The 25,283-nt window shown below is 42.2% G+C and overlaps 1 protein-coding gene across 3 annotated transcripts; it reads left to right on the top strand.

The window, feature by feature from the left end:
- Nucleotides 1–785: 785 nt before the first annotated feature.
- LOC311057012 (CD59 glycoprotein-like) lies at nt 786–5,872 on the top strand (the record flags this gene model as incomplete). 3 transcript variants are annotated; one of them, XM_084073885.1, is made up of 4 exons in its annotated part: nt 786–940; nt 2,432–2,507; nt 3,202–3,315; nt 5,205–5,872. In XM_084073885.1, the coding sequence occupies exons 2-4, from the start codon at nt 2,453–2,455 to the stop codon at nt 5,405–5,407; spliced, it is 372 nt and encodes a 123-aa protein (XP_083930011.1). In that variant the 5' UTR covers nt 786–940; nt 2,432–2,452. The 3 variants fall into 3 exon arrangements, with proteins under 3 accessions (XP_083930011.1, XP_083930013.1, XP_083930012.1); XM_084073887.1 differs by having other exon boundaries at nt 3,202–3,312; nt 5,205–5,407; XM_084073886.1 differs by lacking the exon at nt 786–940 and adding an exon at nt 1,015–1,130 and having other exon boundaries at nt 5,205–5,407.
- Between the last annotated feature and the right edge of the window lie 19,411 nt (nt 5,873–25,283).

A 25,283-nucleotide genomic window follows, 5' to 3' on the forward strand; every position in this document is an offset into this window, starting at 1 on the left:
GTACCCATTGTACCCGTCTGTCTGTGTCCCTTTAGTGCCCAACTGCCCATATATGGAGATGTCTGTTTCTGTCTGTCTACCTGTGTCCCTTTACCCATATATGGAGATATATGTCAGTCCTCGTCCCTTTTATGCCCATATATGGAGATCCATGATTTCATATGCCCATATATGGACATGCTGATATGCCCATAAGGAGATATCTGTATCTGTCAGTCCAATTGTCCCTTTTATGCCCATATATAGAGATTCCTGATGTCATCTGTATATGCCCATATATTGGCATGCCCTCTTTTGTGCCCGTATAATAGAGCTGACTCTACAGCATTGGTTCTCAAAATGGGGTCCGGAGACCCTCAGGGGTCCGGAGACCCTCAGGGGTCCTCTGAGGGGTACCAGGGGGTCCCCAGCAAAATGAGTTAATATAGCGTTATATTTTGGCTATTCAAAAATAGCAGATATACAAGCTCATAGCACGGCACCGAGTGCTATGAGCTTGTAGATCTGCTATTTTAGATTTTTTTTTTAAACTTGTGCAAATCTTTGAATATATATATCTTTTTTTAAAGCGAACATTTGTAACTAAAATCTTTGCTTCTGGGGGTCCCTGGAACAAAATATTTTGAGATGGGGGTCCGTGGTGAGATACATATCATTTTGGGGGTCCTTAACATGAAAACGTTTGAGAACCACTGGCCTATACAGTCGCTTCTATTGGGTTTGTTTTCCTGGACCTGGTTGCTTATTTCTAAAAATCTGGCAACGCTGCTTGCGGTCATGAAACTAAACCGAAACCAGAGCTTTGAGTCATCTCAACTCATATAATGTTGTTGTGGCTATTTCATGCTTCCTCATATAAATACGACACTAGCCATATATAAATCAGACACATATAACAGCAGCAGGGAGAGCCGTGGCTGTGTTTACTTCTATCATTCAGGTTTGTGTTAGTTTTGATGTTTACATTAACACGCTGTTAAAGTTAGCTTCTCATCAACATAATGCTACTGTTAGCCGAGTAAAATTAAGGAGCTAACGATCAGTGCTGTAAAGCAGGGGTTTTCAACTGATTGTGAACCAGGGACCACCACCCTGACTAAGAATCAACCTGGGGACCACTGTTGTGTTGGGTGAGGATATGAGCTAAGTGCTTTGCTAACACTTGCTACTGTATGCATGCATCCCATGATACATCGCACTGTTTCTCAACCAGTGGTCCATGGACTACACAGACACATGGAATTATATGGCCACATTTCCTAATAATGGTGACTCCATCAGGCAATCCGGTACACTTCCCCTTCTTGAGATTCTAACTCCCTTTTCTGTGGAATTTCTTGACCTCCGACTTCCCAGAAACTGACAACATTGACATGTCATCATAGGTCACCAGGTTGATAGTATGCACTGTTCCATGGAACAAGAAGAAAAAAAACATTTTGCAGCAATGTCAGGGACCACATGCAATACCTTCAGGGACCACAAGTGGTCCACGGACCACCTGTTGAAAACCCCTGCTGTACAGTAGCCTGGGCAGCATTCCATTTTCGGGTATATGATCCGGTCGGGAGCGGAAGTAAAAAAAAGAAAAAGTGGCCGGATAGGCAGAACCGGAAAGACGTCTCACCCCAAAATAGGTCCGTGCTAATAAAATCCTTGATACGGCATTGTTTAGCTTATTTTTTAAATGTAAATGTGCGTGCACTATCCGGAGACTATTTAGCGTCGGTATTATCCCACGGGGAAATTCTATTCCATTTAAACCGCAAAACCGGATAGGCAGAACCGGAAAGAGGATTCTTTTTTCTTTTCTTTTTTTCAGTAGGCGTGGTCTAGACCGGATCATATGTTGTCTTCTGGAACGCAGACCAGGCTTTCCTCCGAGGTGGAAAGACTGGTGATGCAAGGTTAGCTGTACAGTAACTGTTCTGTAAGTGAATGTACTCAAGTACTACTGCTTGAGTACATTACTTTACTGGAGTAGCCTATTTCCAATTTTCTGTACTTTTTATTCTACTCCACTACATTTCAGAGGCAAATATTGTACTTTTACTCCACTAGTTACTTTGTAGATTTTGATTATTATTACAAAACATACATTAACCACTTCAGCCCAACATTTCGGCCATTTGAAAATATAGCCGATCTAAACATTTTATACATTGGAAAACGTGTGAAATGGGACCTTCTGCATAATGAGTACTTTTACTTTTCGTACTTTACGTATATTTTGATACCTATACTTTTGTACTTTTACACAAGTACATTTTTAATTCTGGACTTTTTAGAGTACTTCTACATTGCAGTATTGATACTTTGACTTCAGTAAAACATGTAGTACTTTTTACACCACTGCTAATGATTGAGAAGCTAATTCAGCTCCTCAGTAACAATATCAATATCATGTGAATGTTGGCTTCTTGTGTTTCAGCTCTGTGAAGTGTGAATCAACATGAGGTGTGGATATCTGTTGTGGCTGATCGCTGCAGTGTGCATGTTTGGACTGGGTAAGGTCAATGACAATCGATAAGTATAAATATTGATCAGAATATGATGCATGAGCTCAATAAGAATAGTATTGATCATGACATATGAGCTCAACAAGTAAAATATTGATAACACAATATGATACAATAAGCACTAAATAAGTATAGTTTTGATAACATAATACAAGCGCACAATAAGTATTAATATTGATAACTCAATATGTGAGTTACTAATTATAATATTGATAACAATACTTTGTATGAGCTCAGTAAGTACAGTAAACCACATTTAAAACAAGGGGAGTATTGATATTACTCATGCTAGACACACACACACACACGCGTGCACACGAACACACACACACGCACGCGCACGCACGCACGCACGCACGCACGCACGCACACACACACACACACACACACACACACACACACACACACACACACACACACACACACACACACACGCACGTGTGTGTGAATTATGGATAGATACTAGTAGAAGTAATAGCTATGTTTCTCCAGTGTTATTAATGGGTCTGAGTAGCACCGTGTTTTGTTTTTGTTGTTGTTAGGACTGTCACGATTAAAAAATGTAAGTTGACGATTAATTGTCATACATATGAATGTGATTAACGATTGTAGTATGTAATAATTGTGACAGGCCTATTGTTGTTGTTGTTATCAATGTTAATATAATATGATATTGTTGTAGGTGTGGGTCTGGAGTGTTACTCGTGTCCCGATGGTACTGCTGAGCGCTGTGAGGACAAGGAGACATGTACAGGTGGACTGAACTCCTGTCTGAAACTGAAGGCCAAGACTGGTGGTGAGACACACACACACACACACACACACACACACACACACACACACACACACACACACACACACACACACACAGAAGTAAACAAGATCATTCATGTATTTCTCCCATAGTAAATTAGTTGAGTAATGTGTACTGCAGTAGTATTGATGCACAATGCGGTAGTAGCAGTAGTAATAATGTGTAAAAGTGTGATCACACTAGCTGCTTTTCATGAAGAAAAAAGTGTTGTCTACAGCGTTTTGTCTGAAGAAAAAAGGAAGGAAGTGGCTTATGAGCAGGGGTGCACATGACTTTTTAGGTCTAGTACTCAGAAGAGCAAGAGGGGGGGGGGGGGAGAAAAAAAGGACGCTCTGCTTCCAAATTCCGACGATTTTCGCCGTTTTTTTTCTCACGCCGTTTGGTGAAGCCCCCAAGGCAGCAGCGCTTCTTTTATCCGCCAGATTGGGACGTTCACAGCATCAGCATATTTTGCACCATTACGGTGCGTTCATCTTCGATGACGCGTGCCTCTAACAGCCGCTGCTGGCTGCGTGCACGCTGCGAGGCGATGCGAGGCGATGCGAGACACTCACACAATCACGTGCAGCAAGCGTCCTCTCCCCCTGCTCCTAATGGCTGTACATGGGGCCGACGCATGCTTTAGCGTGATTGTGTGAGTGTGGCTTCAGGAAGTAAATTCCTAGCCTCGATCTCCAGGCTTTTAGTTTTTAGTTTTGCTAAAAATTAAAAGCTTGTAAATTCCTGTCCCAGCTGTTGGTACGCAAAAGCGCCTCGCGTCGTCTGATGTGCCGCGCATTTTTTATTTTGGGTGCGCATGCGCACCTGCGCACCAGTTATGTGCAGCCCTGCTTATGAGCTGTTAAGGCCAACTCCTTGCAACATGCAACTACAGTACTTGCAACAACTTGCAACCATTATCTAGCCTGGTAAACCATCCCCCTTCCGGAAATCTCATTTGCATTTAATTTCAAGAATTGGTCTGGCCTACAGGCCTGTGTTGGCAATTTGGCTGTGGCCGGGAGCTGGGCGGGATTAGTACCGTTGACTGACAACCCCTTCAGCCAATCAGCAGTTCGTTCCTCTTCAGCCAATCAGCAGTTTGTTTTCCCCACCACCAGCCAACGTGACACAAGGGGACTTTTGAAAGAGCCATGCCGAAAATAGGTCTCTTTATTCGGATACATGCGTGTCACTGCCCGCCCCTGCCGGTTCTCTGAATTTTTATTTTTAAATAGGCTCTGTCATGATTCATTGACATAATATATAAAGTTAAACAACTAAATTCTATCCGAAGGATATCTTAAAAGTAAATTCTGTGCCTCAAAAAATACGTCTGAGAGCTTTCGGTTTTAAAATCAAAACCAAAAACAGTGGACATAATTTCAATGGCGCCCTGTTCCATTTTTGTCGGCTGCACTTGGCTCCATTCGGGTTCACTCGGGTTCCACCTGATTGGCCTACCTCCGCTGTCAATCACAGAACAATGAGCAAGAACGCTGATTGGAGAGTTCATGTTATGAACTCCACAGAAACGCCCAGACAGGCCTGTAAGGCCAGACTCACTCCTGATATCAAATGGAAATGAGATATCCGGAGTGAGGGGTTTACCAGGCTAACCATTATCCCCAATGGCAGTTGCAAGGAGTTGAATTGGTGTGGACTGGCCTTAAAACTGTCTTGTTGCAAGGAGTTGAGACTATAGTTGCATTGGTGCGGTCTGGCCTTTTCTCATAATTGTATACGTGAGATTTGGTGTCGACAAAAAAAAGAAGAAAAAAAAAGGTCTGAGCATAGTTGCCACTCAGGTCCGTTTCCCTAATAATAGAGGGTTAAGTGGTTAATTCCTGTATAATGCAGTAGTAGTAATTATGTGTATTGTTTCTTTCCAGGCATGGTGTACACCAAGTGCATCAGGCACGCAGACTGTGACTTCCAGAAGTTGGCATCAATCTTCCCACACGTCAGCAGCTTTACTTTAGATTGCTGTCAGGCAAACCTCTGTAACTCCTCCCCTTCCTCCTCCTCCACAAGAGCCAGCCCACTGATTGGTCTGCTGGCTGGCATGGCTGCACTCTGGTGGGCCATGCAGTAAAGCAGTCAGTGGTTCTCAAATGTGGGGTCTGGGAACCGCCCCAGGGGTCCTTGAGGGGGTTCCAGGGGGTTCCCCCAGCTAAATTAAGTGTTAAAACCTCTTGTGACGTGATGAGGGCGCCACTGTAAACTAAAGTAACAGACAGTATTAGTTGTGGATTGATTTGTTATGTTCTCATGACATGTACTAAAGTTCTGATGTTCGGTTTCAGGGCTCAAGTTGATGATTGTTTTTGTTTTCATTCATAACACTGAACGCTGCATACAGTATGTTATGTTATGTAACACGTTGCGAACTTGAATATCGGAATATAAGTAGTTGATATTCAGACTAATCGATTATACATATGCATTGATTCGTTGATACCATTTATTTAAACAAAAAACACACTTTATTCGCTAAGAAACTAATCGATTGTTGCAGCTGTAGTTGGATTTTATTAAAAAAATGCAAATCGACCCCATTGCTGCTGAGTTGACTTAGTTTTTTTAGCGGTGCCAACCGCTCTACGTTTGACTCTGTCTGCGTGTCCGTGGGTCCGTCCGTTTGTGTGAGCACGGGATGAGCACGGCAAAGAAGCAAACAGCTATAACTTCAGTTTGCAGCATGCCACCAAGTCCAAATTTGGTATGTGGACTTAGACCACCAATAGGGACGAGCATGAATTGATGACGTTATCAAAGAGGGGTCCAGGGACCCCCAGCGCCCGTATGAGCACGGGATGAGCACGGGATTTTAAACAGCTATAACTCAAGTTTGCAGCATGCCACCAAGTCCACATTTGGTATGTGGACTTAGACCACCAATAGGCACGAGCATGAATTGATGAAGTTATCAAAGAGGGGTCCAGGGACCCCCAGCGCCCGTATGAGCACGGGATGAGCACGGGATTTTAAACAGCTATAACTCCAGTTTGCAGCATGCCACCAAGTCCACATTTGGTATGTGGACTTAGACCACCAATAGGGACCAGCATGAATTGCTGAAGCCCCGCCCCCTCTGTCTTCCCATTGGCTGGCCTTCAAACAGCCATAACTCAAGTTCGCAGCATGCTATGGAGTATAAATTTTGTGCATGGACTAAAGCCAGCAATAGGGACTAACTGTCATTACTTAAGCCCCACCCCCTCTGTCTGCCCATTGGCTGGGCTTTAAACAGCCATCATTCCAGTTTGCAGCATGCTACCAAGTACACATTTGGTAAGTGGACTCAGACCACCAATAGGGACGAACTGAAATGAGTTAAGGCCCGCCCCAAAGGCACCGCTTCCTTCACACAGGGTGTGATTTTTTTTACAGTAACAGGTTTTTGCTGTAACCGTGGCAAAGGGCTTGCACTGGGCACTAGTAGGGCATTGAGGGAGACAGCTGAGGGCAGGGATTTGACATCAAAGGAGACCTGACCTACAGAGACACAGCTTCAGAGGAACTGTCTACTTCTTAGCTTCACACCATGGAGCTTCTGCTTTCCCTGAATCCACTTAAACAAAAGACCTCAGGCACGTTCCCACACTTTTCTTACGTCATACACGTTCTCACGTCTCTTTTTCAAGAACTTGACACTTTCCGGAACCTGTGTAGTTCTGTTATTGTTTTTTGTTTACAGTACGTTCCCGTTATAACCTGAACCACCCCTGAGAGGGGTCTTTAAAGTGTCGTTGTGTGGTGAAATTGTACTGTACATCGGTTTATTTTTGCTATTTAGTTAAATGTTGAGTTCTGGGTTCCCACAACTGAGGGTTAGTACCTCCTGTATCGCGCTTCCTCAGTCTGAAGAGCCCGAAACTTCACAGCAGCACTCAGGTGCAATAACAAATTCTACAACTGGAGCGTGCACACTTTAAGTCATGTTTGTGTCGCGGACCCCTTTTGTGAAAATAGCAGATCTACGGCTATTTTCACTAGTTTGGTTCCCGGGGGGGACATCAAATGTCTCTTTTGGGTCTGGAGCTAATAGGTTTGGGAACCACTGATTGAAGTGACAGTCAGGGTAAAGGTCAAGTGCCATGTGCAGGTTACGAAACAACATTCTGTAGGTACAGAGACACATTCAGCTATTCTCAACCAAGGAACCATCCACAATCGAATGTATAGTTCATTGGAAGGGAGGCATCACAGCAGGCAAATAATCATTGCTGTCACGGTCATGATGGCCTCTGCCCCTCTCCAGGTTGTCCCTGCGTACAGGGACGTCACAGGCTATCAGAAGGTGGGGGGGATGGACTTTCGGTGGACTGTACCCCTTACTTTACACTTTGGCTATTCAAAAATAGAAGATATACAAGCTCATAGCGCGGCACCGAGTGCCGCGCTACGAGCTTGTAGATCTGCTATTTTTGAAAAAGCGTGAAAAACATTTGTAACTGTCAAATGTAAACAAATTCTGTATTTTCAAAATGTTGCGTTTTTTGGGCGGATTTTGTTAGTTTTTTTTCGTGTTTTGGTTACTTTATTTCGGTTTTAGGGTTAGGTTATTTAATTCTTATTTTTGCCTGATTTTACCGATTTATTATCGATTCTTTTTTTTTTTTTCAAAAAGTGGGGGGTATGAAATCACGGATCTGTGAGAGTGAGGGTGTCGCGTCGTACGCACAGTGAATGGCCGTGACGCCCCTGCCTGCGTATCCTCTACCCGCCCCCCCCTTTTCTCTCTCCAGTTTTGCCTTCATTCCCCTCTGCCACTCTCCCCCACCCCCCTGTTCCTACTCCCTGGTGCCAGCTGTGCTGAGTTAAGCTCAGTACAAGATTGCCTGACAGTTCATTTCCTGGCTGGATCATTGTCTTGGTTTTGTCTGTCAGAGATTTTCTCCAGTTCAGTTAAGTTTTAGCTAGAGTTCAGTGTTCTTGTTGTATTAGTCTATAGTGTTGTGATTGTATTGTGAGAGCTTGTGAACTTAGTGTGACAGTGCTCTTCTGTACTGTTAAGTGTTGTATAGTTAAGTCTGTGTTTAGGCTGTCCTTCTTAATTGTCTCCTGCGTTTGGTTTCGGGGGTTTTGAGTTCCTGCTTTTGGGTCCTGGCTGCCATTATGTTCGAGAAGTCGCTCCTGACAATTGCTTTGTATCTGATCACAACAGTAACACCACACTGACCAGAGGCAGGTGTACATGATGATATTATAGAACACACACACACACACACACACACACACACACACACACACACACACACACACACACACACACACACACACACTTTAAATGGAATGCTACCAAGTACACATTTGGTAAGTGGACTCAGACCACCAATAGGGACGAACTGAAATGAGTTAAGGCCCGCCCCAAAGGCACCGCTTCCTTCACACAGGGTGTGATTTTTTTTACAGTAACAGGTTTTTGCTGTAACCGTGGCAAAGGGCTTGCACTGGGCACTAGTAGGGCATTGAGGGAGACAGCTGAGGGCAGGGATTTGACATCAAAGGAGACCTGACCTACAGAGACACAGCTTCAGAGGAACTGTCTACTTCTTAGCTTCACACCATGGAGCTTCTGCTTTCCCTGAATCCACTTAAACAAAAGACCTCAGGCACGTTCCCACACTTTTCTTACGTCATACACGTTCTCACGTCTCTTTTTCAAGAACTTGACACTTTCCGGAACCTGTGTAGTTCTGTTATTGTTTTTTGTTTACAGTACGTTCCCGTTATAACCTGAACCACCCCTGAGAGGGGTCTTTAAAGTGTCGTTGTGTGGTGAAATTGTACTGTACATCGGTTTATTTTTGCTATTTAGTTAAATGTTGAGTTCTGGGTTCCCACAACTGAGGGTTAGTACCTCCTGTATCGCGCTTCCTCAGTCTGAAGAGCCCGAAACTTCACAGCAGCACTCAGGTGCAATAACAAATTCTACAACTGGAGCGTGCACACTTTAAGTCATGTTTGTGTCGCGGACCCCTTTTGTGAAAATAGCAGATCTACGGCTATTTTCACTAGTTTGGTTCCCGGGGGGGACATCAAATGTCTCTTTTGGGTCTGGAGCTAATAGGTTTGGGAACCACTGATTGAAGTGACAGTCAGGGTAAAGGTCAAGTGCCATGTGCAGGTTACGAAACAACATTCTGTAGGTACAGAGACACATTCAGCTATTCTCAACCAAGGAACCATCCACAATCGAATGTATAGTTCATTGGAAGGGAGGCATCACAGCAGGCAAATAATCATTGCTGTCACGGTCATGATGGCCTCTGCCCCTCTCCAGGTTGTCCCTGCGTACAGGGACGTCACAGGCTATCAGAAGGTGGGGGGGATGGACTTTCGGTGGACTGTACCCCTTACTTTACACTTTGGCTATTCAAAAATAGAAGATATACAAGCTCATAGCGCGGCACCGAGTGCCGCGCTACGAGCTTGTAGATCTGCTATTTTTGAAAAAGCGTGAAAAACATTTGTAACTGTCAAATGTAAACAAATTCTGTATTTTCAAAATGTTGCGTTTTTTGGGCGGATTTTGTTAGTTTTTTTTCGTGTTTTGGTTACTTTATTTCGGTTTTAGGGTTAGGTTATTTAATTCTTATTTTTGCCTGATTTTACCGATTTATTATCGATTCTTTTTTTTTTTTTCAAAAAGTGGGGGGTATGAAATCACGGATCTGTGAGAGTGAGGGTGTCGCGTCGTACGCACAGTGAATGGCCGTGACGCCCCTGCCTGCGTATCCTCTACCCGCCCCCCCCTTTTCTCTCTCCAGTTTTGCCTTCATTCCCCTCTGCCACTCTCCCCCACCCCCCTGTTCCTACTCCCTGGTGCCAGCTGTGCTGAGTTAAGCTCAGTACAAGATTGCCTGACAGTTCATTTCCTGGCTGGATCATTGTCTTGGTTTTGTCTGTCAGAGATTTTCTCCAGTTCAGTTAAGTTTTAGCTAGAGTTCAGTGTTCTTGTTGTATTAGTCTATAGTGTTGTGATTGTATTGTGAGAGCTTGTGAACTTAGTGTGACAGTGCTCTTCTGTACTGTTAAGTGTTGTATAGTTAAGTCTGTGTTTAGGCTGTCCTTCTTAATTGTCTCCTGCGTTTGGTTTCGGGGGTTTTGAGTTCCTGCTTTTGGGTCCTGGCTGCCATTATGTTCGAGAAGTCGCTCCTGACAATTGCTTTGTATCTGATCACAACAGTAACACCACACTGACCAGAGGCAGGTGTACATGATGATATTATAGAACACACACACACACACACACACACACACACACACACACACACACACACACACACACACACACACACACACACTTTAAATGGAACATTTTCTAGACTTCCCTTACCCTCTAAAACTTTAAAGAGATCTCTTTCTCCCTGGTTACTAGCTCATCATTCCTACCTCATAAAAGCCTGGATGTTCTTTCATTCAGCCAGCATCTCTCTTCTATCTCACACAGTAAATAACAGCATTCTTCCCCTCTCCTCAATAAATCACTGGTCTTCTGCAGCAAGCCAGCCAGCCTTTTATGAGGAATTCAAGGTCATCAGTATAATTGTGAGTTGAGCAACAGTCTTTTGTGGAAGTAGGCTACAGCTTTTAACCTGGCATCGTTATTTTGGGCATAGGAGAAGGTTATCGAAAGATTTCCAAAATATAAGATTTCCAAAATATTCAAAATATTTTTAAAATGTACGAAAAAGGTTCAAAAGTGTCCAAAGATTTAAATGAATATTTCCGAAAATAGCAGATTTGCAACCTCACAACGCATCATAATCAAATTGTGAGCGCATAACTCTGCTGTAATATTCGGTAGAACGTTGTGCCACACCGCCACCCAACAGCGGTGTATGATGTCAAGTATAAATCAGGCTTAAGTGGTTGAACATCAATGAAAAGGTCAAGGTCTGCACTCAAGAAAAATGGCTGAACTTCTGTTAAATAAATCTGTCTAATGCAATGCATTTTCATTTCAAGGACCCCAAGTTTGATATGCATTCAGCCACAGACATCCATTTGATATGATTTGTTTTTTAATTTTATTTCTAGGACCTCAATCTATACTGCAAAATCCTCACTGTTTATTTAACTCTGACAGTGAACAAATGGGACCAAGTGGGGTCCATTTGGTTCAATTTGTACACTTAGAGTTACAGAGCCGTAAGGGTCCATTTTGACTCCTGACGGTCCCTGGACCTACATTCAGAAACAGTTTTATAACATACTGTATACAGCATATGCACATACTGGTCAACAGCTCCAGCTCTGCAGTTCTGCTGAAGCATTCAGTGATGGATTCTGACCAGAAGCTTGGGTTGTATTTGGGTAAATATGTTATAAGTCCAAATATTCTCAGTCACCTTTACCATATGCCTCTGCGTGCCATGAGTGGAGAATGTGTCTTTTCACCTCTCTCCATTCTGTCTCATTGCATGGTGAAAAAAATCCCAATATCACACATTTATAACATAAACAAATGTAAACAAAGAAAACAAGTTAGGAACTCGTTAGGTCACCGATGCCGGTATAACACTAGTGACGATGGCCTTGACATATTGTTATGGAGAACTGTTACCAGCAGATGAAAGTAAAAAATAGTCATGAATAATATTTCTTCATATGAATGCTTGTTACTGTTCCTGAGCCTTATCGGGACTTTGTAAGCTAGTCTCACGAGAGACACAAGCCAAGCCAAGGTAAAGCAGCTTTATTTGTACAGCCCATTTCATACACTCAATTCAAAGTGCTTTACAGGTTAATAAAAATACAGTGAAGGTAATTGATTAAATAAAAACATACAATTCAAATTAAAGCTATTTAAAAACTAAGCTGACAATATACATTGTTAGATTAGCAGTTTTTTAGGTAGTGTAAAAGAGAACTGTTTTTAGCTTTGACTTGAACATGATGAGTCAGGCCTTGTCTAATCTCTAACAATATTTTTAAACTAATAGTAGTATGTTATTCCAGGTCTGTGTGGCATGATAACAAAGCACTGCTTCACTATGTTTTGTTCTGACTCTTGGGGCAAATAACAGGCTAGCCCCAGATGTCCTGGACACAAGCACAAGCATAATAGTGTCTTTTTTTAGAGGCTATGCCCATTCACACAGCAATTAGCAACAGATGAAGATGGTTGAATCAATACTTGAAAAATACAAACTGTTATCCACACTCCCACTGTAATCTTTGTGTAAGCTTGTATTTTTTAACTTTATTATTTTATCCAGCACCCGTTGAGTTTGACTTGGATGTCCGTGCACTATCTTGGACTGCTTTGAATCAATATTTGGATTTATAATATCACGGCCAGATAACTGCTGGACACAAGGTTGAACCAAAGTTCAACATCACTTTAAGTACACATGTCCAGGATTCCAGCATCCATTTTGTCTTCCACTCATCCTGAAATCCTCCTCAAATATTTATCACCCTCCTTTTCGACTTCTGTTTTTTCTTCTTTCCCTCACAAACTGGGCCATACATTTTTTTATTGAGCCGTGTGCACTTTCAGGAGAGTGAGGGTTAGGCTTGTCTGAGACGTCGGTATGCTGTAGGCAGAGATAATGTGGCATTCTGGGATGAATACGGTTTTTATTTATGTGCTTTGTCACTTCATCCTCACCTCACCTTTTCCTCGCCTCGCCTCGCCTCGTCCTTTTTATTCATTTTCAGTGTCGTCGCAGTGTCGTCGCATCTGAAGATCTACACTCCATTCCTCTTACCTCCTGCCTGATATTGTCCTTACACCACCCCGTTTCCCTGGCTTGTAAATAAATGTATCTCTACCCAAACCTGGGACTGTAAAATGCACAGTAAATACATGATTATATAGTAAATAGCCTGTCCATCAACATGTTCATGTTTCGGTACCCACTGCCAGGCATTGGTAAAATAGGCTCTCTCTCCTTCTCTCCTTTCCTCTCATAACCTCCCCGTCTCATCCCCCTCTCTTTTAGTAATGTGATGGTCTGGTAGATCATACTGAAGTATAAAATGCGTTTTGATGTACTTGTAGACACAAACACACAACTTAAAACCCTATACACCAGGGGTCTTCAACAGGGGGTCCAGGACCCCTAGGGGGTCCTCAGAGTTACTACAGGGGGTCCGCCAAATCTTTGTGTGGTATGATTTATTTTTTTTACATTAACCACTTGAACCCTAGCATCCCTTTTTTGAGGAGAACTTTAGCCAAAAATAGCAGATCTACAAGCTCACAACGCCTCGCGCTGCGATCGGCTATTTTTTAGTTATAGGTGTAGAGGGGAAAAAGCAGCAAAAGTTGATCTGAAACACAATTTTATACAATATAGAGGGGGTCCCTGCTTCATCTCTCACTCAGCTAGGGGGTCCTTGGCCTGAAAACGTTGAAGACCCCTGCTATACACAGTATATACTTTGTTGTATGTCAATTGTGACAACAGCAGATCTACAGAGGGCGATGTGCAAGGCGTGCTCTTTTAGCCAAACGTGTGACTATAATGACATACCCAGAACAGGGACACTAGGGTTCCTGTGGTTAAAATGGTTTTGTAATGTATTATGCAGTGGTGGAAAAAGTACTCAAATGTGTTACTTAAGTAAAAGTATCAATACTGCAATGTAGAAATACGCTGTTACTGTACAAGTAAAAGTCCGGAATTCAAAATGTATTTGAGTAAAAGTACAAAAGTATTGGTTTCAAAATGTACTTAAAGTACCAAAAGTAGAAAGTACTCATCATGCAGAATGTCTCATTTCACAAGATTTCAAATGTATAATTTTTTTTCTCGAAAATAGCAGATCTACAAGCTCACAATGCGTCGCATCGCGACGCATTGTGAGCTTGTAGATCGGCTATTTTCAATTGGCCGAAATGTATATAGGGCTGAAGTTGGTAATGTATGTTTTTAAATGATAATCAAAATCTATAAAGTAAGTAGTAACTAAAATTTTCAAATAATTGTAGTGGAGTAAAAGTACAAAATTTGCCTCTGAGATGCAGTGGAGTAGAAGTAAAAGCACTGAAAATTGGAAATACTCCAGGAAAGTAAAAAAAAATACCTCAACATTTTACTTAAGTACAGTACTTGAGTAAATGCACTTAGTTACTTTACACCACTGGTAATGTTTATGTAGATTCCATTTCCAAAGAAAACCCTCTCTCAATAGCTTCAGCCCTGTCCCCACCTCCTCTCTCTCTCCTGCTGTCTACACATCCTCTCTCCATCTCCTTCTCGTGTCCCCTCTTCACTCAGTCACTCCACACAGCTCTCCATCTCTCTGCCGTACGTTGTCACATATTCATGAGTCTCTGGTGCAGCGCCGGGTTATTTACTCAGAGGGAACTCTATAAATCAACCCCGCCCTCACGCATGTGTCTGTGTGTGTGTGTGGCCGTGCGTGTGAGTGTCGGCACGTACTGTAGCTGTGTGGCTGTGTGTGTGTGTGTGCGTGCGTGTGTGTGTGTGTGTGTGTGCGTGTGCGTGCGTGCGTGCGTGCGTGCGGGAGAGACAGTTTATGTGCAAATGGAATAGCGTCTAGTGTCTGAGTGATTTTGTGAGTGTATAGTGCCTTTAACAGTTGTGTATGATAAACATGATGCAGTCAAAATACAGCAGATGAATAGCATCAACAGCACAGCTTCAAAATATGATCCAGTCCTCCTCCATTCATATAACAAAGTGCAATGCAGCATCTGTCTCTGTGTGAATCTAACAAACACATGGCACATGTGTGGGATCAAAGGCTTCATCAATACAGCCGACAGAGGATGCATTTCACATGTTTGCTATACCAACATCAGCCGAGCGTCTCATCTATATGTGAACACACTGTATGGGGGATGGAAGCCAGGCGAGGAGGGTGGTATTTGTCACTGGATGCCATCCTATACTACGGACTGGGACAGTGCCTGTCAGTGGTGAATGTTGAGAGGGAGGAGAAATAGGAAGCGACTCTTAAGTCCTCAGTGGGGGCTCCTCACTGGTAGTGTAAAACAGCACTGGTAAGCAGTGAGAGGAATTAATTGGCATAACGATTAATGCATTTTATTATAATTCTTTGTACCTTCATTTATACAGGTAATCTCACTGTGACTTATGTCTCATTCTCAAGAGAGACCTGGATTGGACAGTATCAACTATCAACTGCAGTCAAATCCAGTCAAATCCGATTTAGTTCTCATGTCCGATCTTTAGGCCCGACTGTTCAAACTGCATTTGCAAGTGATCAGATCGGATCTGTCACAGATCTGTGTGTTCAGACTTATTTAAACAACGTCAACCCAAAGCTGCCCTACGTTGACATACAGTATCTGCTTTGGTTGCCGTGGTAACATATATTGCCTTGTTCCTGTACATTCCTGCAACTTTCGCTTGTACTGAGGCATCCCCCCAAAGTGTTAGGAGGAGACATTGAATATCTCCGTATGTCCACTGAATGCTGCTCGCCATTTCTTCTGTAAATCTTATGCTGCTCTATTGTTATAGATATAGATAGATAGATATAGATTGTTTTCATTACGATTACCCCTTGCGCTCTCGTAAATCAAAATCAATTCTCGCACTCTGTAATGACGTCAGTGGCGCTCGGGTCGCGCTGCCAGTGACGTTTTGGACAGTTTGATATGCGACTTGGGTGGTTAGAGCAGGTTACTGCCTTCAGACTGAGACGCATCTTTACAAATCAGATTTGAATCAGATTTGAAACCACCTCTGAATGTGGCTCAAATTGGATGTAAAAATTGGATTCCATGTGATCTGTCTCTAATCAGACTTCATATAACAAATCGGATTCCAAGATATGGCATAGATCTGATTTAGGCTGGATTTGGCTGCCAGTCTAAACTGAGCTAAAAAAATAACTAAATTGGGGAGTAAAAGGCGTAAAAATAATAGACTACACTACAGTAAATTAATAGGAGGGAAAAAAGCTATGGGAAAGAGTCACTGTTACTGGTTTAGCCTACAGAGCACATATTATTTCGGATTTTGCAACCAGCATACCACATGCCATGCTCATTGTATTACTTAACCACTATAACCACTTAAATCCTGTATACTTAGTTGACCGGTTTCACTCAGGGGGTTTCACTTGACCCCCCCTCCTTTTTTCCCCCTCCACACCAAATCTCTTCACTGAAAATAGGTGAATTACAAGCTGACAACGTGTCACGCTGCGACGTGTTGTCTGTCAGCTTGTAGATCAGCTATTTTCAACGAATGTTCGCCTATTGTGACATGCCCAGAATAGGAAAGCTTGGAAACGTCTATGTAGGCTAAATGTTTTATGGCTCATGGCTTCTGTTATTGGTTAGTGTTAACGCATACAGCAGTGGTAGCAGAAATGTACACATTTCAAATATTTAAACTGTACAGGAACTACAGGCTTTAAAGGTGAAAAGAAGCGACCTCAAAACGGCTGTGTAGCTGCTTTCTCTGGGCTGACATAATGATTTGGAGGTTATGGCTCAACCATCTTGAAGCCTGCCAAAGTGACGGACGACAAGCACAGTGAAATGGCTGTGAAAGGTGGCAAAATGTTTGTTCTCCCGGGAACCGTTGTGTTTCTATTCTCAGCGAAAGGGGAGCGTAAAGATGTCACGCGTCATAGATTGACACCGGTCGGTGACACGGGCAATGATTGGTGTCACGCCCCCCTTGGGGGGGGGGGGGGGCTTTCACACCCTGGAGTCGGTATGGTCGCTGTTTCAATATGAGCTTACTGTAATGGAGATGTTGTAGTTTACAGCATTCTAGCCTACTCTCACCTGTATGTGCAAGCATTACCACGAGAGAGAGAGAGAGATAAGTCGATCAATGATTGACTAATAAAAACAGTGTTCATGTGTGGGGAACTGTTACGAATATATGATTAGGACTGAGAGAGTTAGACTCCAACTCCAATAGGACCACACAGGCAAGGTCAAATAAATTCACAACAATGTAACTCTGACCACGTCGAGTTTATGGAGTTTCAGGGTCAATGTAAAAACTCAGGATGTTACTGTGTGGGGATGGAGAGAAGAGAGGATGGACGAAGCAGACATATATGAAATTGCAGCGATTTTCCACCATTAGTCTTACATTCAGATTCACTTTGCCAGCTCTCTCCGCCAGCCTGCGCCATACACCCAAAATAGCCGCCTGTCTTCAATTATGCATAGTGATGGAAATAGACAAATTGCAGCAGAACAAATCCCCCCCCACCTCTCTCTCTCTCTCTCCCTCTCTCTCTCTCTCTCTCTCTCTCTCTTTCTCTAACACATCCTGCCTTGCAGGGATGGACAGTAGAGCAATGGATGGTACGTATCCAGAATCACCAATGAGGTACTTTTTTCCCCTAAATAGTCAGGGATACTTTATTTAGCAATTAACATTTCCATTTCGAGCTCCTGACCCCCTTTGACGCAGGCTCTTGCAGTGTTTTATTTGTACTGTGTGTGTAAAGCGTTTGATATTTAAGTAGCTTCGGTGTATAAAGTGCCTGCGGTGCATAATACATAAATACCAAACACCACGTCAAACATCGTCAGGCTGTTCTGGCTTGATTTCATGGCATCAGCGTTATTCAACTGTTTCCAGTGGTGGGAAGTAACTAAGTACAGTACATTTACTCAAGTACTGTACTTGAGTACAATGTTGAGGTACTTTTACTTTACTTGAGTATTTCCAGTGTTCAATACTTTACACTTCCACTCCACAACATCTCAGAGGGAGAGGTGTACTTGAGATCTTGTACTTTTCTTTCGACTACTTTTTTTCCCGACTACAACTCTTTTATAGTTACTTTGCAGATTTCAATCATTATTACAAAATACAGATTACAAAGCACAGATTACCCGTTTCAACCCAATGTTATACTTCGGCTATTTTTGAATAGCCAAACTATAACATTGGGTTACTTGTACTTTGGTACTATACTGTAAGTATATTTCGATGCAAATACTGTTGCACTTCTAATCAAGTCATAAATGCAATACAGGCCTTTTTACTTCACCGGAGTGTTTTTATATTGTTGTGTTGCTGCTTTTACTTTTCGTCTCTGTCGGGTGGAAACCTCATTTGTCCAAAAACTGTTACTTTTCAGTATTCAAATTCAAAAACTGAAAAAGTAGCAGATCTACATGCTCGGTATGCGCCGCTTCGCGCCGCGTTTCGAGCTTGTAGATCTGCTACTTTTGATGCTTTTGTGTGACACTATAGATCAAGTAGGGAGTTCATTTAAAAAGAAAGAACACAAAATGTTAGAATATGGATATAAGAGGTTTCTGCCCGACAACAACTTTATGTAAAAGATTAGAGTATCTTCCAACTGTTTCCTCTGCTGGCCTTGCAATCTCAAACTCGTATTGCAAATGTTTACGGTCCCTCGGCACAATAACGTGGATGGTATCTTATTGTACGATTCTGTACAGCCGCGAACAGCAGCTCTGTGCGACCATCATAATAAACTTTATTTGGATAGTGCACGTCTTTTTGTTTAACGCTGTGTTTACAAAGTGCTCTAAAAGTCACATAAAAGGAGACATTATAGCCAATAAAAAAGGAAATTGAAGCAAGTGAAAAAAATGAGGCACCGCAAGATCCAAGGTAGGACTAAGACAGTAAGATGGTATAAAAGTCAAAATGATCACATAGTGTAAAAGAGGCGATAAAAGGAATGACTTAATGATAGTGAATTTGCCAGACTCAGCTCCCCCAGGCCAGGCTGATCCTAAACCTAATGGTTCTGCATGGTCAGTGGTGGATGGTAATGAAGTACATTTACTTGAGTACTGTACTTAACCCATTCATTCCGGGAACGCATCTTCTGTCATTGTAAGATTTCTTTGGCTATTTTTGAAAAATCATGAAAATGTGTGCAAACTCAAATCTTTGTTTCTGGTCCCTGGAATAAAATATTTTGAGGTTGGGGGGGGGGGGGGGGTCCGCGGACGAATGCATATCATTTTGGGGGTCCTTGACATGAAATGTTTGCTTTAAAATATATATATATATATTCAAAGATTTGCACACATTTTTACGATATATATATTTTTTTGCAGATCTACATGCTCATGAGTGCCATGAGCTATGAGCCAAAGAAATCTAAAAATGACACAGATGCTTTCCCGGTCTTAATGGATTAAGTAATTGAGAATTTGCCTGACTCATGACTTTCACACCACTACTTTTCAAAGACCGTTCGTTGTTGTCGGGCAGAAACCTCCTATCTCCATATTTTTCCGTAAATCGCCCTATTTGATCACACTACAGCGTCACACAAAAGCATCAAAAGTAGCAGATCCACAAGCTCGAAACGCGGCACAAAGCGACGTATTTGAGCGTGTAGATCTGCTACTTTTTCATTTGAATCCTGAAAAGTAACAGCTTTGGACATGAGTTTTCCACCCGTCAGAGACAATACTGTACTTTTGACTCCACTACATTTCTAGGAAGGGGGGAAAAAGGACATTATGAATGAATCACTTCAGCCCTATTTCAAACGTAGTGAAAATAGCAGATCTACAACCTCGCAACGCGCCACAATGTGACACTATTCTTGATATTTTAAAAACATGCTTTGTAATTGCACTTTTGAATACTTGAGAATTCTTTAAAATCAAGCTTGACTCCAGTACTTTAACTCAAGTAGGAATTTGACTGAGTAACTTCCACTTGGGAGTTGAGTAATTTGACCAAGAATATCTATACTTTTACTGGGGTTGAGTACTTTGTCCATCATTGGTTCTGATGGGAAGAGTGTTGAATAAACCTGTACTTTGGGTGGGTAATAATGAAGGACTATTTTATACTTTCATCATTATGAATTATATTTACATTATGACAATAGCCAATCTACAAGCTCACAAATCATGGTGAGGTTGTGCTATTTTCACCATTCTAGATAGAGACACAGGTTGAAAGTGATTAAGTCTGTCTTTGGGGTTTATACATATTGAACCAATGAAAAGTAAAATCGTGTGACTAAATAATAACTGCACTGGATCAATTGGAACAAAGGTTGTTTTTGTTTGTTTTTTTAATTTCCTGAAAAGTAATGTTTTTGGACGTACCCAAGGTTTCCACCCAACAGCAATGTTAGTCATTCTACCACTACATTTGCATAACAGCTATTGCAAATGCCATATAATTACTTAATTCCTAATTGCTAATGATGATTATCTCCCTCTCCCCTCGCTTACGGCGGTAAAGTGAGGGGGGGGGGTCACACACGGAGCGTTGTTTACATTTCACAACATTATTCATGAGAACCTCGACTAGGTTCCCGCAATTACAGCCTTTCAAGTGGCTTTCAAAGCGCGCTCGTTACGAATGCAAATAACGTGAGGCTGCCATCATCACCAGGCACACTGCAAAGCACAGCCACAGGGCCAGGACATCAGGCTTTATACTCCTTTGAAGAAAAGTCTGTCAAATGAAAGCTAAATAAATACATAATATACAAGTACCGCATCGTGGTTGTGTGCCTCCGCCAACCGGTGGCAATGTACATCCATGTTCCTCCAGACTCATGATATAGCATGTGTACTGAGGACTTTGAAGGAATTTAATGAATGTACTGTATTTTGTGAGGTCCCAATTGGAGGACCTTTGACCCAGTGTTGGTTTTGCAACGCGTTGTGAGCTTGAAGATCGGCTATTTTCAGCATGCAACCAAGTGTAAAATCAGCCATTACGACGTCATCAAGGCACCGCCAAAATACATTTTAGTTGACTAAATCAACTGTAGATTTAGTCGACTATATATATCATATATTCAACTAAAACTAGACTAACAGTAAAACATCTCAGATGACTAAAATATGACTAAAACTAAATGGTATTTGATTCAAAAGACTATGACAAAAACTGAATACAAATTTGCTGTCAATCAACACTACTTTGACCTTGACTACATTCTAATCAGTACATCCTTGAGACCAAGTGACCGTTTGTTCCAAATGTGAAGAAATTCCCTCAAGGCGTTCTTGAGATATCCTGTTCACAAGAATGGGAAGGACGGGAGGGAAAGACGTACGGATGTATGGACAGGTCGACGGTCACACGGACACACAGACAGACACCAGGGCAGCCCGAAAATATGCCTCCAACCACTGTCTCACTCCCAAGACGGCAAACGGGTGACTTCTTGGGACTGATTTTGCCAAACGTCAAACGTTTGACTGGAAGGGTTAGTTACAGGAAGGGGTTAGTTACCCGCGACGGCACATGTTGACTAGGGGGGATACAAGTTACGATTCTGTCCCTATCGGCTCGCTCGGCGGTGCCTCTCGTGGCTGAAGTTCGCTTTAGACGGCGCGCCTTCGTCGTTTTAAACTGTTTTTGTGCGGAAGTGCCCGGTACGGACACGTCAAATGTTTGATGTTTGGTCATATTTGTCTCAAGTAGTCACGATGCCGTTTGGGGAGTGGGAGTGGGTTGATTTTTCCATTGTGGAGTCTCTTTTATTTTCAATCAGCTTGATGTAATGACACCTGCGTGCTGACTGACAAGCTGGAGACAGCTACGCTGGATTGGTTCTGATCAAGCGTTTGACTAATGCAAGCTGCTCACTCTGTCTGGCTCTCCTTTGCTGGAGGAACACTTCCATCGGGCGGTAAGTGAATACACACTCCACCTACTCTCTATCGCACTTTCACTGTGGTTAGACAGTAGATACTATACCTGACACTGTTGTTTCTGTCTCCTTTGTAGGTAATATAGGAGAGCGACTGAACGCTACTACTTGTTTTGTTTTGCTTGGCTTTGCCCCGAGTGTAGCCTCGTTCCCAGACTTCACATCTCGAGACTCCGAGGAGAAAAGCCTGGTGAAGACCTAACGCAGAGAGTATCTATAGGGGTGGGGCTTCCGTCGTTCGTATTACCTCCGGGAACAATCTTTTCGACCAATCACAACACTCGTAACGTAATTTCCTTGGGCCGTACTTCCGCCAAGTTCCGGTACTTTCGTTTAGACACTCAACCGGCTAGCGTGCCCCCAGCGGGAAGAATTTATGTCTCATTTTGAATGTTACAAAGCCCCAACCTGAACATTATCCCCCAAATAAACTCATTTGAACGGTATTCCTGCCTCCTCGTTTGTTGGTCTGGGCCTGTCCTCACAACGTGCATGGTGTCTTTGTGTGCCGTTAAACATCTGGCTCTGTGCTGCTGTGATGTGCGGTGTGGTCTACCCCTCTGTGCAATTCTGTCATCGTTGCTGTCGGGACAGAAACCTCCTATCTCCATATTCTAACTTTATGTGTTTTTTTTTTCTTCGTAAATTAACTTGATCATTCTGCAGCAGTGTCACACAAAAGCATCAAAAGTAGCAGATCTGCAAGCTCTAAACGCGGCGCAAAGCGACGCGTTTTGAACTTGCCGATCTGGAACTTTTGATATTTTTAAATTTGAATCCTGAAAAGTAACAGTTTTGTACATATGAGGTTTCCACCCGACAGAGACGTTGTATACTTTGCAACTGCAGGGGAGCTGGTAAGCAGACTGCTCACGCACACGCACACGCACACACACACGCACACGCACACGCACACGCACACGCACACACACACACACGATGATGATGTTTATAGCAATATTTATCAGTTGTATTGCCAGTAGCGTACAATTATGCATGTACATATGCAAACATGATGATGATTACTGTGTTGATTATCAGCACTATGGGTAATAACCAGTGCATATAAAAGCACACACACACACACACACACACACACACACACACACACACACACACACACACACACACACACACACACACACACACACACACACACACACACCATTATGATGATCAGTGTTTTTGCCAACAGCGCTGCAGCGTAATTGCTCGCTAACCAAAAGCATTAACGGTGTATTGCCAGAAGTCCCAATTCAATTTCCGTGACCAAAGCTGTTCATGTAACTCATGTCCCTGTTTGGCCGTTGACACGGTCCATGTGGAATGTCCCTTTACTGTTGGCTGAGTGAGTAGCTGAGCAGAATGACCACTGTCTGGACATCATGGCATGAGCAGAGAGTGAAATACTTTTTCTTCTCCAAGTGGCGATGGCCTTATTACTTACTGTACAATATAATAATGTCATTATTACGTTTATGCTGATAACGACAATATATATTTTCAAACTTTAGTGGAAAACTGTTCATAATGTAGGCCTTTGTTAAAAGCAAATGAAATGAAACATTAAATTGCAAACTAACAATGCAAACAATAAAACAAGTTTATAAACCACAGTACAAGAAGAAAATAAATGAATAATAAAAGGGTCAACCATTCGGTGTCTGACAGAGAGCAACATTTTGTTCGACATGATGTTCAAAACAGAGTCTTTATAAGCGGATTATGGCATTCCAGTCTCTGGCCGCGGCAGACTGAAATAACATCAAACTAAATGCGGTATTTGTTTTTTTTTACTTTTATTGTGTGTGTGTGTGTGTGTGTGTGTATGGGTGAATGTAATTAATGCACATTATAAAGCACTTTGCATAAAGGCGTTATATGAATGCACCATTTACCATTTACTTGTGCCACTTTATCACAACAGAGATTAGTATTATCTGCAGTATCTAGAAGTGTTAGTGTTGACAGCAGGAGGAATGATGATGATCTCCGTTTGTAGAAGATTCTGTCGTTTTGGTTGCATGACTCTGGCTTAATCAATCACAGACGTGTGTCTGACAGATCGGCTGTTCCTACTGCTGATTAGGAAGTACAGATAAACGGCAACGGTACTGTATACAGTACATTTACAAACATATTGGCATAAGTTTGAACTTTTTACTCCTCTACATTAATTTGACAGCTTTTACTAGTTAGCCTACTTTGAAGATTTAGATGAATACTTTGATTAATTATTAATGATCTAAAATCTTTTCCGAAAATATCAGATCTACAGGCCATTCAAATTTCATGCAACATTTTGAATACAGTACTTTTGCTTGTAACAGAATATTCTATATATTGTGATTCCGACATGATTTCTTCACTTTTCCTGATCTTTACCTGTAAAGTTTTTTTGCCCCCTTTGTCGTGCCTGATTTGCCCAGTGTGAAAAGAGGCCAATTCGCAACTGGCACCATTTCACATGGTGGCAAATCCCCCCTTTTGTCCATGACAATGCATGGACAATTCGCTGATTCGCCTTTGGCAGGCTCTTTATAACTCTATAACTGGAATGTCACATCTGTACTTTTACTGAAGTAAAAAATCTGTCAAAATTCACACTACACTATCACAGTTGCAGACCTGTAAGGGCCCATTTGTAACCCTCTCAACGAGCCAAAAACTGTTACTTTTCAGGATTCAAATTCCCAAAATGCGAAAGTAGCAGATCTTCAAGCTCAAAACTCGTCGCTTCGCGGCGCGTTTCGAGCTTGTAGATCTGCTACTTTTGATGCTTTTGTGTGACGCCGTAGTATGATCAAGTAAGGCGTTAATTTACGGGGGGGAAAACTGCTTGCGAGGATTACAATGACATGTATTTAAAGCATTAGCTAGTTCCACAGATTCTTGGATCAGTAGCCATGATGCTTGCCTTTTTTTTCTCGTATAGCAACAGACTTATTTCAGAAACCCGTTTGACCACCAACCCCTCCAGCTCCACCCCCTCATTCCCAGTCCGTCTGTCTCATGTTGTTTGAGCGTCTGCTGGCTGATAGCAGCCTCCAGCGCTCTGTGTGCTATTAGCTCGCCTGCCCCGATGGGAACTCTTGCCGTTTGAAATGATTTTTGTTGTTGAACTTAACCCATTCAATCCGGGAACGCAGCTGTGTCATTTTAGATTTCTTTGGCTATTAAAAAATATCAGATATACAAGCTCATAGCACGCTATGAGCTTGTAGATCTGATATTATAGCAACATACGTTTTTTTTTTTTTTTAATGTTTGAATTTATAAGACATTTGTAGAATCCCCAGAAGCAAAGATTTTAGTTAAAAATGTTCGCTTTAAAAAATATACATATTCAATGATCTGCACACATT

This window comes from Gymnoscopelus microlampas (assembly GCF_963454915.1).
Source record: "Gymnoscopelus microlampas genome assembly, chromosome: 12".
Taxonomy (NCBI): domain Eukaryota; kingdom Metazoa; phylum Chordata; class Actinopteri; order Myctophiformes; family Myctophidae; genus Gymnoscopelus; species Gymnoscopelus microlampas.